The sequence below is a fragment of the Emydura macquarii genome, unplaced genomic scaffold, assembly GCF_026122565.2.
Source record: "Emydura macquarii macquarii isolate MOO-44397 ecotype Brisbane River unplaced genomic scaffold, CSIRO-AGI_Emac_v2 contig_1253, whole genome shotgun sequence".
Taxonomy (NCBI): Eukaryota; Metazoa; Chordata; order Testudines; family Chelidae; genus Emydura; species Emydura macquarii.
The window spans coordinates 57,383,108-57,403,790 of NW_027131390.1; the positions used below are offsets into that span (position 1 = coordinate 57,383,108).

General features: G+C 39.4%; 1 protein-coding gene across 4 annotated transcripts in view; it reads left to right on the plus strand.

Moving 5' to 3' along the window:
* The window catches only part of HYCC2 (hyccin PI4KA lipid kinase complex subunit 2), a 96,533-nt gene extending 76,047 nt beyond the window's left edge, over positions 1–20,486 (plus strand). For 3 of the 4 annotated variants that reach the window (XM_067548927.1, XM_067548926.1, XM_067548928.1), the window contains 2 exons: positions 2,091–2,250; positions 12,286–20,486. In XM_067548927.1, the coding sequence (XP_067405028.1) occupies positions 2,091–2,250; positions 12,286–12,890 (765 nt within the window). In that variant the 3' untranslated portion in view covers positions 12,891–20,486. Of the gene's footprint in view, positions 1–2,090; positions 2,251–3,623; positions 3,882–12,285 lie in introns of all 4 variants that reach the window. The other variant, XM_067548929.1, reaches the window with a different exon arrangement.
* Positions 20,487–20,683: the final 197 nt, after the last annotated feature.

A 20,683-nucleotide genomic window follows, 5' to 3' on the forward strand; every position in this document is an offset into this window, starting at 1 on the left:
CCAATTCACAGGAGATCAGTTTTTTCTCATGCCATGGCGGTGAGGTTTCTGAAGGGCATAGAAAAACTATACCCCAGGTCAGGGATCCCGTACCCCCCTGGGATCTGAATTTGGTCTTCTCTAGACTCATGGTGGTGCCGTTCGAGCCTATTAGCTACTTGCCCACTTCTGCTACTGTCATGGAAGGTGGCCTTCCTAGTAGCCATTACCTCGGCTAGGAGGGTGTCTGAAATCAGGGCACTTACCTTGGAGCCGCCTTATACGATTTTCTATAAGGATACGGTCCAGCTGAGGCCTCACCCGGCCTTCTTGCCCAGGGTGGTTTCACAATTCCACACCAACTAGGACATTTTCCTGCCAGTATTTTTCCCAAAGCTGCACGCTTCCAAAGAGGAAAGGAGGTGGCATACGCTGGATGTTCGCAGAGCCCTGGCTTTCTACTTACAAAACGGCTTCGTCCTCTCTAAGTCCACACAGCTGTTCATTGAGGTGGCTGAGAGGATGAAAGGCTTACCTGTCTCATCGCAATGAATCTCCTCCTGGATAACCGCCTGAATACGCTTCTGCTACAAGCAGCAAAGATTTCCCTCCCGGGCAACATCACAGCTCACTCCACCAGAGCGCAGGCGTCTTCTGCAGCATTCTTGGCGCAGGTGCCTATGCAAGACGCATGCAAAGCTGCTATGTGGTTGTCGGTACACACCTTGACGTTCCACTATGCTATCATGCAACAGGCTAGGGATGACGCCAGATTTGGCAGTGGGTGCTGCAGTCAACCAACCTATGAACTCCGAACCTTCGAAGGAACTGCTTGCGAGTCATCTACAATGGACATGAGCAAGCACTCAAAGAAGAGAAAACAGTTACTTACCTTGTAACTGTTGTTCTTCAAGATGTGTTGCTCATGTCTATTCCATGACCCGCTCCTGTCCCCACTGTCGGAGTTGTTGGCAAAAAGGAACTGAGGGGGCATAGGGCTGACAGTATCTGATGTACCACACCATGTGTGTGGGACTCCAGGGGGCGCCAAAGCTGGTCCTACGGGATCTGCTAAGGGGAAAAAAATTTCCAGTAACCATGCATGGGGCATGCATGCACCTACAATGGAATGGACATGAGCAACACATCTCAAAGAACAACAGTTACAAGGTAAGTAACTGTCTTTTTTATTACTGTGTTAGCATTACGAAGTCAATAAGCCACAGATGACGAGCTGGATTCTGTTTTTCTCATTGTCAACAAAGTTGTGAACCAAATTCTGACTGCAGGCTTATTATATTGGTGATGGTGCATAAGCCACAAAAAAACCCAGCTTGGCTGTCATATCCTAGGTTGAGTTAGCAGTTGACTATTAGAACAGCCTTATTTTTATTTGTAAGCTAGGAAGTTTCATTTGGCAGTTACTGAAAGACAATAAATATGAAATCCCATAATGCCATTTTTACAGCTGCTTTTATGCTTACAATAATATTTTAAGTCTCAAAGCTGGAAGAGATCATCTGCTCTCTCAGAGCTGCCAAAACAGCTTTATTATCAGTTGTTGTAATAACCTATCTTATTGTAGAGAACAACTTATTATGAGTTTCTCTCTGACTATACTGCAGTTCTCTAAAATTTTGTAGGAAACTCTTAAAAAGGAGTAGTTGAAGATGGAAAGCTAATCATGTTACCTTTGTGAAGGTATCACTTCTTTAATTATGTAGCCATAGGTTGCACTTGTGCTGTTTGCATTGACATGGATTGTGACCTAATTCCCGAAGGATGGCACTGTGGGGTTTCATTTGAAGTCTGACTCTTTGGAAAACTCTTATTTTTCTGCAGGGAATCCACAGCAAAACAAATAGATCATTTAAGAAAATGAGAATGGGGACACTCAAACCTTCCTGGGGAGTCCAGATATGTCAGGTTTGCAATGAGCCTGTCCGTAGCCATGAAACATGAGTTCTGAGATTGCTCCCACATCTATGTGTGGTAGCCTGGTGTACTGTTGCCAAATCTTTGTCTCCCCATCCAGTTTGACAAAGAAATCTGGCACCGCTCTTAGTATAGTCAAGGCTGGTGAATTTGCACAGCATTTACTGTTATCGTAGGTTGCGAATGCCATGAAGAACTCATTGCCCTTTGATGCCCCTGATGTGTCACAAGAAGGCCAGAAAGTGCTGAAGGTGGAGGTTACTCCCACAGTGCCGAGGATCTCTCGGACTGCAATTACAACAGCTTCCATCCGCCGCCATCGCTGGAGGAGAGAAGGTGAGCAATCCCACTGCGCAACAAATAACATACTGTACTGTGTTCATCTCCATCTTTACCAATTGGCTTCTGAAACTGAATGTTGGCAGAATAGTTGTATTTAATTGTTTTTAGAACAGTAGTATTTTGGAACAATATATAGCGCTTTACATCTTTTCAGAGAACTTCATGGACATGAACTCTTTAAACCTCACAGCACCCCTGTGAAGTAGGTAAGTAAATGTTACCCTCCTTTTACAGAGGGAGAAGCTGAGGGGTTAGGTAACTTTTCCATAGCGTATCAGTGGCCGAGATGTGATTAGATCTCAGGAGTTCTTGGTTCCCAGTCCCACACTCAGTCCATTAGATCACATCTTTAATTAGTGCAAGAAGTACTACTGGCCTGGTTTTTTCAGTGGTGCTGAGCAACCACCGATCCCACGTAAGTTAGTGGGAAATTGAGCTGTGCACCTCTAAATCAGACCATTTGCTCTTAGAGAAAAATTCCTAAACTCCTTTTGGATAATTTATCATATTCCTCTTTACTCCCCTATTTTTCTTGATGGACACTTACATTGCTATGAATAATATTTAACTGTGCAAGGAAGAAAAATAGAAGCTTGCTTAGAAATCAGTGTCATACTTAAAAGCTTTGTGTTCTTGCATGTATGAAAGCATTCATTGAAAAAGTTGCATAAATGGCTAAAAGTAAAAGTAAAAAGAGAGAGAACTTAAAATATCATAGAGGGAAAACTTGATCTCTGGTTTCAAACCCGTATCTCTTCTTTTACAGTTCATTTTATGTCTCAAGAACTAGAGTGTTTCATGATCTCTTGTCACTGTCAAGTCAGGCTGTCTGAGCCTAGAAGCAAATGATATCATTTTGCAGATCTTCAGTCATGTTTGTCCTTACCATTGATGTCGTTCTGTTCATTTGCCAATCTCTCACGCGTACAGTCTAGCTCATCTGCCTCTTTCTGTGGATGTGCACACAAATGTGCATGTGTGTATATAAGTAAGGCTATGTCTACACTGCACCTCAGTGTGTATTATAGGGGTGTGAATCGCAGAGCACACCAAAATGGTATGCTCTAAGTGCCCTGTTTGGATGGTGCTGGCATGAACTAAAAGGTTCGCTGTTAACATAGTCCTCTTTCAAAAGCTTAGGTACCTTTTAGTTTGCTCTAGCAGTGTCCACATGGAACATGCCATTTTGGTGCACTCTGCAATTTGCACCCCTATACCTCACAGTACAGTGCAGTGTAGATCAGCCCTTAGTGTGGATAGTGTTATTGATTTTCCATGTCCACATAAATCTTCTCTTTTTCCCTACCTGAATTGGAATGCCGAGAAAGGAATAGAAAAGCATTAAAATTTTATGTGTTGAATCCCAGATGGCTTTGACTTCTCAAACGAGGCTGACTCAAGCATTCCTGGCTCCCCGATCCAACACGGCTCCACAGACCTAGGGATCAAACGTGAGCAAGAGGGGGAGGTGCTGGTGCGCAGGACCCCTGAGCATGGCTCACCGGAGCCCACCTTGGCAGCAGCCACAACAGAGGGTAGGACAGAGAGGAGACAGAAGTCAGTGAGGCAGTTGCCGGAGGAGGATCCTGGCTCCCTATCCCCAAGCAGAACTTCTTTCCATTCTAGTGCGTGTTTCCACTATTCCAGGGTGTATTAGCTTCTCTTTGCAATACACACATCCCCTATATACCTAGCACCAGGTCAGGTACTACCTTTTGTTATCATGTGGGCTGGCCTGGGGCTTGCATCTCTGTGTGGTGGAAGGCAGCTTGGCATGGCTAAAGAAAAGGCAAGGGCAGTATCCAAGAGCATTGAGATTGCTTGGAAATTTCCTATTACTGAGCATGTTTACGCTAATATTTGGGAGGAAAAATAATGCACCAAATGAGCATGAGCCCAGTTCAGAAAACCTGAATCAGTTATTATCAGTTTAGGGTATAAAAGAAATTTACAACAACTTTAGATTAACAAGATAGTATTGGAACCATGTTTTAAAATTCCAAGTGAATTCCCTGTCACTGTTAAAGTTGTGTTTTCCTAGGATGCAGATTCCCAATGTTCTGCTTTAGATACATTCTTTTATATTTGTTCCTCACACTTCTGTTTAGTAAAGCTTTGCCGTCTTCTTGTTAGCCTGCATGAGTGGACTGGCCATAAATGATGACACCAATCCTCTAAATGGAATCAAGTTGTCATGTTTCCAGCCACTTTAAAACAGTGACAGTTTTCCTTCACAAACAGGTTCTCTTGGTTTATTCTGTAGGATTTTACAATAGCTGCCCTTGCAGCCACATGTAGTATTCTGTGGGTTGTTTGATTAGAGGTTCATTTTCCTTTAGTGAGTCTATTAACTTGTCATCTATATTTGGTAGAATTATGCTTTCATGCAGTGAATTTGATTCACAGCTTCTGATAGTGGTGGTATGCATAATTCCCCAGACTTTGAGTTGTAAATGTATTCCCAAGAGTCCTCTGATCTTTCTAATCTGTTCGGTAATTTAAATTTCCTTTACTGTGTGAACATTCTTTTGGCATTTCCAACCGCTACAAAGGTCACAATTTGTCTGAAAGAGAGAAAGTATTTGCAGACCGTTTCATATGTACTGCATACGCTTCAGGGGTGTCCTTGTGGAAACGAAAATCTGAGATTCTTTTAGATTTGATGTATTGTTACCCTGGAATCCACTGCACTGAATCAGCTCAAAATGAATGAGGGTCATGACATCACACTTCTTTGGAAAATAAGATATTTACAAAAACACGATGCTACTGAAGTTTTAGAATCTACTCCTTGGTGCGTAGTGAGTTTGAGCATGCTCAGTAAACAAGAGCTCTACCCCATCCTTACTCCATTTGTTCTGATTCATCTTACTCCACTGTACTCAACGTTGCATGTGCATGTCCTGAAGGATATGGAGAAGTCTGCAGCTTTGCAGAGAACCTTCTTTAAAAAATGGTTGCCCAGAATGTAGCTTTCTCTTTCTAAAACTTATTAGTTTTTTTAAAACATCTGTATCATTTGACCTGTTCCTTTGGAATCTGCATCACTTTGCATGGTTTTCCTGGATATGAAAGTGAAGAATATTTGAACAGATAACTAAACATAGAAAGCTGATCATTGCCTGTTTGCACAAACTGTACTGAACTCTGCCACTCAGTAGTATTCTGGGATGGAAAGAGGCTATGGAGCTAAAGTAGGTTTGACTACTGGTACTTAAATTATTATTTTTTGTGTTATGTATATTACCCTGTTAATTTACTGATGATGATGATCTTGCAGAAAACTTGGATTAGCAAATATCCTCAATTGGCAACCCTGTGAAATGAGAGAGATCTTTCCTGGTGAACGTTAATAATCCATTTCATTATTCAAGTTTGTTTATACATCTAATTATGAGAAGGATAAACAGAATAAATATCTCTTTTAGACTAGTACTTGGAACCAGTACATGAAATGTTCTGCTGGTTTCCAGAAAGTGGCTTAGTGATGTCTCAGAAAGGATGAATGTTTAAAAGGGTTAAGTTTGCTTATCCTTTTCTGTCATTGGTTGCAGTTATAGGTGTATACAGTAGTTTGTGGCCAGTGAATAATGGAGAGGGGAAAGCTGACATGGAACAGATCCAAAAATAAATGTAATAATTCTGCAGGGTCTATTTCGTATTGACTTCTGTGTATGGAAGTGCATTCTTTAGAGAAGCACTGATCCCTATAAAAAACATTGAGAAACCTATAAAAGCTGTGTGGTTGACATGTCCTTTTTGCTCTAGTTTTTATATCACACCAGCTCCTTTCCTTCCCAGGATTTTAGTCCGTTTGGGGCTTCTCAGAAAAAGGATGCTGTTTTTATTGTTACTGCTCTTCTAGAAAAGAATAAACCTACCACTTTTACTGGGTTCCATGTTCCAAATAAGGGATATGGAGAACTGAACTCTCCCTTTCCTTGTTTCTGAGGGTAGTATTTAGAGGGAAACTACCATGCAGTGGGATAACTGCATATATTTAAGGTATATTTTACTGAGGTGAAAGACTTCACTCCAGTGAGAATTTTCCTGAGAATCTGGGATCTGATTATAGAGAAATTTTCCTGCATGCTGTCTTGTCTGTTTTCTTCATTCTTCAGCATTGCTGTGCTGCCTGAGCCTCTGCATGGTTGCAGCGTCCAAAAGCTTGCACCAAGCCTCTTATTCTCCTCTCCAAATCAAATGGATATTTTACAATTTTACTTTTCCAATTTCTTTCTGCTGTGTCATGGGTTCATGGCATTTTTCTTAAGTAGCATAATCTGTTTAGCATTCCTGATTATTTTGTCATGAACACTTTGGTGCTTCTTCACAATGTCTGCATCAGTGTTCAAATAAAGCTTTGTCATATTGCTTGGGTGTGTCTCCTTACAAGTTACACATCATCCAGTTAAATAAGGGACGGTTAAGAGAGGAGGTGATAGCTGCTGCCACCACTTGTAATCCAATGCACTTTCATTCAGCTTTGCATGATCATATAAAAGAATATAAATGTTGGGTCTGATGGGAAAAGGTGCTTTTATTTTCAGGGTGTTTCAATTATATCATCCTTTTACCAACACCTTTGAGGGTTGGTGGTGCTGGTGGGTTGTTCAGAAAATGTCTCATTGTTTAATGTGGGGAAGTATGTGTGTGAAGAATAAATGAGAAGACAAACACTTTATATTTCTAAATTTGATCAAATGGGAAAAAAAATAAAATCCATATTTTAAATATGTAGTTAGAAAGTTGCAATAAATACATTTTAATCATTAGAAAACATCCCTTAGAGTTTCAAATGTTTGTCTTGTCCTAAGACTAAAGGTTTTTTCCAGATATGAAGATTGCACTATTTGTGAAGTCTCCTCCTGCAGTTTGTGGGAGGTTAAAGATTAGATTAAACGTGAGGATTACATACTAAAGCAGACCAGCACAGCACTGTACTGTTCTGAGAATGGCCTTCAGTTAGAAAGTGGCTGAGTGCCCCCTTGGAGGCCGAACCGAGGAATAACAGTGATATTAGCTTCAAAGAAAAGATTTCCTAAAAGGGAAAAGGGACCCCCCTCTTCCCCTTCCAAAAAAAAAAAAGCCATCTGTGAAGCTGTTGTGCTGCTGGAAGGTGAAGCATAGACAAGCCAGGCATTTTTTCATGCTGAAGTAGCACCATCAGCAAAGCACTGGCGGGCCTCAAGGCTGCAGTGTAACCCAACTTGTTACCTCTGTCAGTGTACTAACAACAATCTATGGAAGAAGAGCTTTATTCCTGTATGTTAGACTCCTATACCTTTGCCACCATGTAAGAGTTCTTTTCCTGTTTACAAGAAAGGAGCTTCATACAATTTGTTTGGTATGTGCCAGAGCAGAATGAGCAAACTGCCACTGGAATAATGCAGCAGTTGAATCTGTCACACATGTATACTTCCTGGGGCTTCCCACAAGAATTCATGCTTAGGGCTATCATAGGAAATCTGAAATTCTTACAACTTGAAGGCTTTATATTTTTTCAAAAATATGGTGAAATTTTACTTTTTTAATCTTGGAAGACAATTTGAATGAAAATGAGCTCACTTTGAACTGCACCCAAGCAAAAACTTCAGTTTTTTGAAATTCCAAGTCCTGTTCAAATATATGAGAAATGCATATTTTGTCATGTTTTGATGTAAAAGCTACTTCATGAATTTCCTTGAGGCTTCAAAATGTCCTGAAACAAAATTGCAATTTTTATTAAAATACTTGCTGTTTTTTCATGTTCAGCCCTTTTCATGTCACAGGACTGAGAGCAAACATTGAAGAAGTAAATACATGTTTCCTTAGTAATGGAAAATCAGGGAGCAAAATTCAAACCACAAACTAGAAGTGGTTAGCAGAAGAGCCTGCTGCCAGTAAATACAGTGAGCAAACTAGCAGAGCTCATCCATCTTTGCACCCTGTCAAGTCAGACTTGTTTCCAAAGGTCACTGACTTAATACACTCAGGGTATGTCTACGCTGTAGTTAGACACCTGCATCAGGGCTGTGCCAGCTGACCGGGGCTCCAGCTAAGAGTCTTTTTAATTTCGGTGTAGCTACTCAGGGGACCCACCCACCTTACAATCATAGAATCATAGAGTTGGAAGGGACCTCAGGAGGTCATCTAGTCCAACGCCCTGCTCAAAACAGGACTAACCAGGACTAACCTCAGCTAAATAATCTCAGCCAGGGCTTTGTCAAGCCTCAGCTTAAAAACCTCCAAAGATGGAGATTCCACCACCTCCCTAGGTAACCCATTCCAGTGCTTCACCACCCTCCTAGTGAAAAACTTTTTCCTAATGTCCAACCTAAACTTCCCCCACTGCAACTTGAGACGGTTGCTCCTTGTTCTGTCATCTGCCACCGCTGAGAACAGCCTAGCTCCATCCTCCCTGGAACCCCCTTTCAGGTAGTTAAAGGCTGCTATCATATCCCCCCTCATTCTTCTCTTCTGCAGACTAAACAAGCCTAGTTCCCTCAGCCTCTCCTCATGAGTCTCGTGCTCCAGCCCCCTAATCATTTTGTTGCCCTCCGCTGGACTCTCTCCAACTTCTCCACATCCTTCTTGTAGTGGGGGGCCCAAAACTGGACACAATACTCCAAATGCGGCCTCACCAAAGCCGAATAGAGGGGAATAATCACTTCCCGCGATCTGCTGGCAATGCTTCTATTAATGCAGCCCAATATGCTATTAGCCTTCTTGGCAACCAGGGCACACTGCTGACTCATATCCAGCTTCTTATCCACTGTTACCCCCAGGTCCTTTTCTGCAGAACTGCTGCCTAGCTCATCGGTCCCCAGTCTGTAACTGTGCATGGGATTCTTCCATCCTAAGTGCAGGACTCTGCACTTGTCCTTGTTGAATCTCATCAGATTTCTTTTGGCCCAATCCTCCAGTTTAGGTCCTTCTGTATCCTATCCCTACCTTCCAGGGTATCTACCACTTCCCCTAGCTTAGTGTCATCTGCAAACTTGCTGAGGGTGCAATCTACCCCATCTTCCAGATCATTAATGAAGATGTTGAATAAAACCGGTCCCAGGACCGACCCCTGGGGCACTCCACTTGTGACCAGCTGCCAGCTAGACATGGAGCCACTGATCATTACTCATTGAGCCCTATGCTCTAGCCAGTTCTCTATCCATTTTATAGTCCATTCATCCAACCCATACTTCTTTAACTTGCTGATAAGAATAATGTGAAAGACCGTATCAAAAGCTTTGCTAAAGTCAAGGTATATCACGTCCACCGCTTTCCCCACATCCACAAAGCCAGTCACTTCTTCATAGAAAGCAATCAGATTGGTCAGGCATGACTTTCCCTTGGTGATTCCATGTTGACAGTTCCTGATCACCTTCCTCTCTTCTAAGTGCCTTAAAATGGATTCCTTGAGGACCTGCTCCATGATTTTTCCAGGGATTGAGATGAGGCTGACCTGTCTGTAGTTCCCTGGATCCTCTTTCCTCCCTTTCTTGAAGATGAGCATTATGTTTGCTTTTTTCCGGTCATCAGGGACCTCTCCAGTTGCCACGAGCTTTCAAAGATAATAGCTAATGGGTCTGAAATCACATCAGCCAGCTCCCTCAGCACCCTTGGGTGCATTGCATCTAGCCCCATGGACTTGTGTATGTCCAGTCTTTCTAAATAGTCTTGGACCTGTTCCTTCAGCACTGCAGGATGTTCACCTTCTTCCCATTCTGTGCAGTAGTCTGGGAGCTGACCTTGTCTGTGAAGACAGAGGCAAAAAAGGCATTGAGTACCTCAGCTTTCTCCACATTCTCTGTCACTAGGTTGCCTCCCCCATTCTATAAGGGGCCCCCACTTTCCCTAATCTTCCTCTTGTTGGTACCATACCTGTAGAAACCCTTCTTGTTCCCCTTCACGTCCCTTGCTAGCTGCAGCTCCAATTGTGCTTTGGCCTTTCTGATTTCATTCCTGCATGTTCGAGCAGTATTTTTATAATCCTCCCTAGTTAGCTGACCAAGCTTCCACTTCTTCTAAGCTTCTTTTTTGTGTTTAAGTTCACCAAAAACTTCTTTGTTAAGCTAAGCTGGACGCCTACCATATTTGCTATTTTTTCTGCACATCGGGATGGTTTGTTCCTGTGCCCTCAATAAGGTTTCTTTAAAATGCAGCCAGCTCTCTTGGATTCCTTTCCCCCTCATATTAGCCTCCCACGAGATCCTGCCCATCAGCTTCCTGAGGAAGTCAAAGTCTGCTTTTCTGAAGTCCATGGTCCGTATCCTACTGTTCTCCTTTCTTCCTTTTGTCAGGATCCTGAACTCGACCATCTCATGGTCACTGCTGCCTAGGTTGCCACCCACTTCTACTTTCCCTACCAAATCTTCCCTGTTTGTGAGCAGCAGGTCAAGAGAAGCACGGTCCCTAGTTGGTTGCTCCAGCACTTGCACCAGGAAGTTGTCTGCAACACTATCCAAAAACTTCCTGGATTGTTTGTGTTCTGCTGTATTGCTCTTCCAGCAGATGTCAGGGTGATTGAAGTCCCCCATGAGAACCAGGTCCTGTGAATTGGAACTTTCCCTGGTTGACTAAAGAAAGCCTCATCTACCTTGTCCTCCTGGTCTGGTGGTCTATAACACACCCACCACAACATCACCCAATTTGTTCTTGCTTCTAAGCTTAACCCAGAGACTCTCAAATGACTTATCTCCAGTTTCATACTGGAGCTCAGAGCAATCATAGTGCTGTCTTACATACAGTGCAACTCCTCCACCCTTGCAGGGTCATAGAGCCTGGGCTCCAACCCAAGCCTGAATGTCTACAACGCAGTTAGACAGATCCTGAGCCCAACCCTCACGGGCCAGCCATGGGTTTTTAATTGCAATTTAAACATATCTTACAGTTGGGTTTTAAACTTCCACCTTTCACAACCAGATTTCAGGATGCATCCTGGGACACAGAAGACACAGGCCACCTCTAGGTTTTCTCTGTTCTCCATTCATGACCTGGAGCTATAGGTTGCTGCTTGATAGGCAGATCCTGTTCAGAAGCACAAAGTGTCTTCAGCAGTGTGCAGGACTTTGTAGCTGAATCTTGTATTCCATATACGAACAGATATTTTATAGAAGAAGATATTTAGATACCCAGATTAGAGACAATATGATGGAAGCCAGTTTGATGTAATTGCTGGAAGTGCAAGGAGGACTGGGGCTTGGGAGAGAGATGACAATTAGAGTTTATCTCTAGGAGTCAGTTTTATCACATGTCAGTTGGCATCTACTGAAGTATGCCACAGCTGCAGGAGTGGTAGTGATTGGTGACCAGTGGTCTGACCTGTTCTTAAAGGTTGCTGAGCTCTTGCAGCAACTCACATTGATGTCAGCAAGAGCTGCATGTACTCTGGACCTCTTGGGGTGCAGCCCGAAATCAGGATAAAAATAGCAACCTAGGCTGAAAGGGTGAGTGAAAGGGCTGTGGAGACTCCTTCAGACTGAATTGACTAGTGGGTTGGATAGTAAAGCACAATTGTTCAGATGCTTGCAATTATCTATGCCTCTATTAGTAATGCTGGAGCTGATCAATTCTACAGATGGTGGTGAAATGATAGAGATGAGATAAAATGTACATACACAAGATTCTTTGATTCTCCTTTCACACTGGTGTAAGCAGAATTGTAATAGGTTTATACAAGTGTGAGAGAACTGGGCACAATGCATATGGATGGAACAGAGAATAAATAAACCATATGGGACCTGATTTTTCTTATCATTCACTTGAAGTGAGTGAAGTGTAAAATCAGGCAAGTGAGAGGTAAATCAGACTCCTATTGTAGAGTATTGGAATTCAGTGCTGACTAAAGTTACCATCTACTATTTGTAGCAGGAACATTTTTGGTTGCAGGAATCTTTTTTTTTTTTTTTTTTTTTTGACAAATGGAAAAGTGTTTGGATGAGAAAATGAAGTTTGTATTTAGTGATGTTTTGTACACATCTGTATATACCTGTTTCATGTAACTTAACTGTTTAGTTTCTGGGTCTGATTTGTTTGTGTTGGGTTTTTTAGATGCTGAGGGTGTAAATGGAAGAGAGGAATCTGTGAACCTCAATGATGCTGATGAAGGATTTTCATCAGGAGCTTCCCTTAGTAGCCAGCCTGTTGGGACCAAACCTCTATCGTCCACATCACAGAAGGGCAGTTTAAGGAAAGCAGCAAGTGGGCGTTCTGCTAAGGATAAAGAAACATCATCTGCCACTAAATCCAATGAGAGCCCTCGAGATTTAGTAGCTCGGAAGCAGTACCTGCACCAACCAACTGACCTTACTGCAGACACAATTGAGATGACACCTACAAAGAAACACCTGAACCTGCCTGCTGGGAAGGTCGTACCAAAAGCCAGTAGCTTGAGCCTGATCCGGACCGCCAGTGCTTCCTCCAGTAAATCATTTGACTACGTGAATGGTGGTCAAGCAGGTTCCGGTGTTGGGATTGGCACTGAGGGTGTTACTAACCTAGCAGTTGGCAATGCCAATCGGTTTTCAACTATCAGTCTACAGGAGGACCGGCTAGGCCAACCTGGGGAGGGCAAAGATCTCCTTACTGCAGGAGCTCCCCTTACTAAGCAGTCTCGATCCCCAAGTTTCAATATGCAGCTGATATCCCAGGTGTAGCTTTGACTCCCCTCTTCCTCTTTAACCAACAGACAAATCATCCTTGGGCAAGAACAAGAACCTTCATCCCACAGTGTGAAAATACTGACCGTTGTGATCTCATTTGATTCAGTTTAGCTATCATCCTGTATTTTTTTACTGAAACAGCAATAAATCTCCCCTCAATCCCAGTCCCCACCCTTTGAAAATATGGTTGTGAAGCAGTATAAAATGTACTTTATGCCTTTTCCACACCTTCCTTTCTCCTTGGGTGATGTGCAATCCATCATAGGCTGATCAGTCCCATTTCAACACTGTGAGACTGGCGACATTGGAGGAAATGGTGAATGCGATCCCTATGAGATGATGCTTTGGCTTTGTTAAGAAATAGAAACGGGTTAGTTTTCTCAGTCTACAGTACTGCAAAGACTACTGGATCATGATTTTTCTTAGAACCAGGAGTGCCTCAGAGATTCTAATATGACTTTGGACCTCTCTGAGTTTGTGCAATCAATTTGGGGGGAGGGGGAGATGTCATCGTTGCTCCTGGCTGACTAGTGCACCTTTCCATTAAAATGAGAGTAGTTCTTTTTCTTCCTCACCCTCACTGTACAACCCCTGAAACTCTTCGTGTGTAGCAGCAGAGATATACCTATTACCAAGTTGTTACCCCTCAGATAAAGAGAGGGTTGTAAGTAGAGAAATGTAAGTTATAGTGCACTTATTATGGCGTTGTAGCCATATTTATGTTACGTCTTCCCCTCCAGGAGACAGGGTTGTTCCGCTTAGAGACTAGAATTGGGAAAGGCCAAACCTGCTGAAATGATTCAAAAGTGGAAAGACACACAAACTTTTCCAGGAATAATTAACTACTAGCTCTGCTTCTATTTGTGTGAGGTGATGATCAGTGAATTGAACAAGTGCATCTTCAGGTAAATAGAGAGATTCTCAGGCTGCATTCTATGGTATCATGGCTGTTAGGGAGCCACCCTCAGCTGCTTTCTAAGTATTCCTATTTCAGTCACAGCATAGATTAAGAAACCTGTAGTCCAGACATCATCCTCCAAGGAGATGTATCAAGGACTGAGATAATGGTTTGCTGGAAACACTGAAGCTTCAATGCGCAACACTTTCTAGAAACAAAGTTTGTACAAAGAGGTACTCAGTCTTTTCTCCCAGAAGGACCATACTTCACTGCCTTTGTATTTACAATCCATTGCATTTTGTAAATATTGTCTCATCATTTTGTTGATGGAGGCATCCAATCTTCTAGAAAACTCTGAACTCATGCGATTGAGCCAAGTCTTGAATGTATGTGATTGGTGTATGGGCAACCATTGATACCTATGCTAGAGATCACTGCTTAAAAGTACATTTCTGATTACACTATTCATTACAAATATGATTACATCATATTTTAGTCTGTGTCTTTCTTCAGATAACTAAGGAGAAAAGGGGAAATATTACCCTTTTTTCTTTACAGGCCATTAACTGATGGAACAGATGGGAGATACAATTTTTTGTTATGTAGGCACTTTGGTTTTATCATTTTCACTGTGGAAAAAATATACACAAATGGTTACAAATAGGCTATCTTTTGATTACAAAGACTGTAGGAAATTCAGAACTACACAATGGCATTACATTGCTACTGGTTATTTAATGGTTTGGTTTTTTAAATGTAATTTTGAGCTTTTGATTCTTCTTTTTTTTTTTTAAACCTTATTTCAAGGTGCATTTTTTCAAAGTGACTTTCAGGCTCATAGTTTAAACAGTTAAAGGAAGGAATTTTTATTGTTGAAATGAGTTACTTGGTCACTTAATCTTCATATCTCACATTCAAAGAGCAATGATCAAAATTCAACAGCAGTCAGAATTATGCCAAAATTTCAATTAAACACTTTAAACACAAACTTCCAGTTAAGAAAAAGAAAAAACAACACCTTATTATCTTTTAAAAACTGCAGTTCAGTCACAAGGACTGCCAGAAAGACACAAATTGTCAGAACAAAGACAAAATCAGGAGCAGCCAAGAGGTAGAGGAGCCCTTCAGTAAAATCAACCTAAAAATATGTTGTGAAAAATAATGCTTCATAATATAGTGAGAGTTGTCTACACTTGTCAGTTTAATTTCCAGAGTAGTGGCAGTGGAGACACTTAATATGATAGCCATTGTAGTGCAGAAGCTCATCTGGTCTTTTTAAAGAGGAGTATGGATGTATTCTGAACAGATTAAACCAAAAAAGGAAATATTACTAAAGATAAATATCATTGCAAAGTGGTAAAGACCAAATTATTCTTTTATATTGGTTCCTGAGGTGGAAATGTAAGTCAAACGTTCAGATTAGTTTTGGAAGAATCCCAATATATTTTTGTCATTTGTTTATTATGTGTGATTATGTATGATAGTACTGGTGTATACAAAATATACACACACTGATGTTTAGTAGCACTACTGTCAAGGTTCTGTATTTTCCATTGTAAGCTTTCACCTATGAGATTTATAACTCTTGTAAAATTCTGTATCAGGCTAAAACTTGGCAAACAAATTTCCACATCATAATCCATTTCTTTTACAAAATGCAGTTAAACCTGTTCAGCAAAATGAAATAGTCCTGTGGTTTCAAATCGGGAGTCAAATTTGGGTGCCGAAATTTTAATTAAGTTTTTGTCACTTTTTTATTAAACCAGTTTTGCAGGTATTTAGTTCTTATTTTAGTGGGGTGCCTTTTGTTATCTTTTATAAATCTCTGTTATAACTATTAGTTAACCTGCTTTTGTGTATATGCACACTACTTTCTCTGTAAGATGCTTTTTGATAGCGTTCAAATTCTGTCCCTGTTAACATCCTTGTTGTTCCACACTATGGACTGACATGATATATTATAACTTATCCAAAGGATCCTTCCAGTGCTTTGTGTCAGATATTTGCTGATCAACCTCTCGGTATTCTGGAATGACTCATCCATTAACATAAATGAAGCAACCATTATAACGTGTCATGTTAGTGCTATATATCATTAATGATTTGATGTGTCCATCAATCCATGTCAAGGTAGTGGGGAAATATGATGTACTGAGCCTCAGTGAATTTCAAATAACTGTGGCATTAATTGAAATGGAAACGCTCGGGACACAAACAGAAAGAATAATCAGAGTTGGCTTTGGAATGTATTGTATCTACTGTTAAACTAAGTACAAAACTATTAATATAATAGGTTTCTGAAATCTGTGACAAAAATTTAGACTTAGAATTCTTTATCCTTAACTCACTTCATTGTCTCCGTATTTATAATGCATTTAGTATGTAACATCATGCACTAGTTTTTAGACCCCTGCAATAGTTCAGTACAGCTGCAGAATACAAGAGAAGGTCAGAATATAGAACACTACATTCCTCCTCATCTGAGATAGCATATGTGCATAACTGAGATGGGAAAGCATGGGTACTGTATCTAGATGTATATTCACATTTAAGTAAGGATAAATGTATACCTTGATTTTAGCATAACTGTGTACAGTAATATGCTGTCATTTGTAACTTTTTTCCTGGGGTTTCATAATTTAAGGAAATATAACTGGCTTGCTAATTAAATCTTTGATCAGCTATTAAGCTATTTTAAGTGGCATTTTAGTTGAGCTGTGAGCCATTTTTCATGCAGGCAGCAAGGTGACAAGTAATATCCGTTTAAATTAATGTTGCAAGTAAAGATAAAATACTGTACTATCCATCCATTTAGTTTAGTTTTCAGTATATTGAGACTTTGTACTTCATTGTACATCTTAAATACAGATTGGAATACCCTTTCTGATGTGACTTTGAAAAAGCTTTTTTACCAGTGTGAAGTTTGTCCTTCCATTCTGTAGCAGTGAACATCCTATTACAGCAAGTATGTATTATATCAGATATTTGTATGGTTTGCAAATATAATAGTCTCAGATACATAAATCTGACATTTCTAATCTAGATTCTCATATTTCTCTTACTAGCTTTAAAGTAATTAAAATCATCTGCTTTGACATTGAAATAGTGAAAATACTGTTTTCTGATAAAATATTTTATTTGCACTACTTTTGCGAATAGTAGAATTTACTGGAGCAGGGCTTTTTCTCACCATGTAAGGTTTGTATGTGGGTAGGCACATATATTTGTCACATGTTGACAATCAATTGCCTCAGTTGTGTGTGTATTATATATAAATATAAACATATTAGAAAATTAAGGGATAAGAGCCATTACTAATGGCAAAGCTATTCCATTTCCTACTCCTTTGTCTCTAAAATACAAAGTGGTTTGCTTTACTTTTTGGATAATTAGTAATTAATTGAAAAACAATTCAAGGAAAATTTTTTCAAAATATTAAGGATGAAAGGTTCACAAATGTATTTTGAAGATTTAATTTTGGAACAGATTACTCTACACTGAGGCCATTTTTAAACCAACGGTTTAAACTTTTGTCCTTTCAGATAAGCCAGTTTCTGTCTGCATTAAGATTTAAGCCGTTTTAATTTTCTTAAACCTGAAGACATTCAGACAGATGGATTGATAAGTAATTTTGGTTTGATTTTTAATAAAAAATAAAAAACCTTTTGAAAATCAAAACAGTATGAAGACCAGATAGATATTAACAAAATGACTTTTCAAGAAAAGAAAATCATTTTGAAATTGTTGTACAAAACACTGTCCCCTAAATTGTGGGGAAAAGTGATAAATAGAATATGAGCTAAGCTATTATTTATTATCCAGTGTACAAACAGAACAAAAAGACGATCTAGATATTAATTTAAAATACTTACGCATACAAACCCTAAATTGTTGCCATCTATCATTGCCAAAGACGTGTTACCTTAATATGTTTAACTTACTATTAAATGCGTTGGGTTCATCTATTGTATTAATTGACACTGTGAGAATAGTTTATATGTGGACAGTGAACATGTATTTTTATTTCTCGAGTCAGGAATGATTGCGGAACTCAAGGAGCAAAATTTAGGAGTAACTTATGCCAGTCCATTCCAGACATGTAAAATTAAAAGGGCAAATTCACTGTAGATGCACTGAGTATTTGGCTTATACCAGACCATACAATATCTGATATCTTGTTTGGTATTTTAAATTTAGTGTTTGTTGCTAGAAGCTGAGTCTTATTGCAAATTTCCTTGTTTCTCCTCACTTATTCCTTATGGCATTTGGAAAATCAAGGTTATGTATTGCCCAAAAGTTTTAGATATTTTCTGCGGATGAAGTATAAATGAACATATACACCTGTCTTTCAAAATTGTCATCATAAGTGATCATTGAGGGCCCAATATATATACCTGCCTATTACATTATGATGGAAGACAATGGAGTGGTGTGAGGGAACCTGATCTGTCATTGGTATGTCAAAATAAAACACCCCTGGTGCGTGTGAGTGTAAGATTTTGCAAGGCTGGCATACGTGTGTTCATATGACCACTGCTATTGTTTTTAATATATCTTTTTTTAATTCTATCTAATTAAGACCAGCTTGCAAAGCATAAAACACAAAGAAAGGAAATAACTGCTGGCACTTAAAATAATTAGTAAATTTTATGTGAGGGTTGGCTAGGGTCAATACCTGCAATACAAATAAATTCAAGTTAGACTTCTAGGGACAACTACAAAATTAATATGGAGAACCTCAGATACAATCTGTGGACGAGAAATGAACTTTCTTAGTGGACAATCTATGCCAAACCAGACAACTTAATTCTAGATTTAGCTAAATTAGTTGCAAACTGCTGTTTCTGTTTCAAGGTTTAGTTTAGTGTGATCCCTACAGGGGTATAGAAAAGCAAATTCCTTTTATCTTTCCTACATGCATCAGAGAGTTTACCAAAGAAATCATTAAGGGACCAAATGTGATTAAAATGGGGTTCATCCTTCAATAAATTGTCCCTTCTAATATAAAGGATTGCTTTTCTATTCCTCTGAGGAAACACTGGTGGAAACAGTTGTACAGTTATTTTGATATCCTGGCTTGCCTTTTGAGTTAGGACTTTGTCAACTAATTATTTTGTCATGAATTCCTATTACAGTAGTGAAGTCTGAGTGCATAGAGCAGAAGACCCCTGTATTTTGGCTGAACACGTCCATCAAGCTAAATTTTAAAAAATTGAATTTTCAAACAAAAAAATTAATCAGCTCTAGAAAAATAAAGTTGTTTAATTACTGAAATGCCTGCAAATGACAGCAAATAGCTATATCATGTCTTTAACTCAGATAACAGTAATAGTTTAGATGTACCCTCCAATAAGACTTCTTTATGGTGCTTTGTCACCGTATCTTTATTTCAGATGTAGGACAATTGATCCTGCACTTTTCAAGCACTGAATAGGAAACAGAGAAATTACTATCAACCTGTTAAAAGTAAATTAAATTTCTTCTCCTTGACATGATAGGACTTGGAAGTGACAGAAAATAAGCTACTGAAATGTTTCCCTCTTGTTCAGACAAGACATTAGTCTTGCATATTTTTTGTTTATGAAAAATGTTACTAGGAAAAACTATATGGCTTCTAATTTGCAGTTTATGTGAGTTAGCAATCACTCAGGATAAATTACTTGCCTGCAAAGTGTTCATAGGTTTGTTAGTGGTCAAAATGTGTGTGTTTGTGTGTTCAAATATTACTTGGAAACACTACTTTTTACTGTTTTCTTGCAGAAAAGTGCATTCCAAGGGCATTACTAGTGAGTTAGTTAGTTATGGAATTAAATCATGTAAGAGTGTCATTTAACTTGAAAAAATGTTCCTTATCAAGGACACAAGGCAAAAGCTAGTAAAGATTTTGAGTTATTAGATCATCTTAAAACAATACATTTTGGACTTACTATGGTAGCTTTTATTTGCTATAAGTAAACTGAGGTACTCTATGCTGTGTTTTTAAAATTTGTAGTAAATTCCTCTACTTTACAATGAATCTTTTCAGTCTTACTGTCACAATAAAATTTGCAGTCAGTTTGAATAGCAAAATGAAGTAATCTGGAAGGATTGAAATATTTTCTTACTGTTTCTGTCATACAAGGTTTGTTTCTCTGAACTAAGGTTTCTGAAGGATTTTTACTATTTCGCATTATGTAATCTTATATGTGTAACAAAAGGAGCATAGGCAGCAAGTAACCAACTTTCTATGGACAAATGTGTTGGACAAATGGACTTGAATTGTGTGGGTGATGCCCTTTTTTCACGAGTGTAACCCTGCATGTTGGTATGCACTCCCAAACATTCAGGATATAGTGCTGGTGGAAAAACTAAACAGAATGGGTATGTAATAAATGCAGTCTCTTGCATGATGTCCTTTAACCTGGGACTAGTGAAAATCTTCATTCGGCCAGAGCTGAAGATGACACATATTGAAGATCATGTTATTGGTGCATGTAAGCCATTATCTTAATTGTCTTACTGAAACTGGTTAATGCTGTTGACCGTTGTTGCAATGTGAAATGTAGTTACTTTTGACCTTGTAAATATCTGCCAGAGATGAAAAAATAAAGAATATTTTAAATCACTGTAAATACAGATGTATAAAATTAAAAACACTCTGCAATGCAGAATTATATATATATATGATGTTAAATAAATATTGTGTTTCTGGACAGATGTGTACAACTTGTGTCAATTGTATTTTTTAACCTGAGCATGATGTTTCTTGCTTCTGTTAAAGTGTCAATATGTAGTGCTTCTTTCTATACGGTTTCTTAATGCAAAAGGTCTTTCAATCATTTTACAAATGTAGATGTTCTATGCTGAGCACAGATACTGAGTGGTAGCGAAGGGAGTACAGGACAAATAA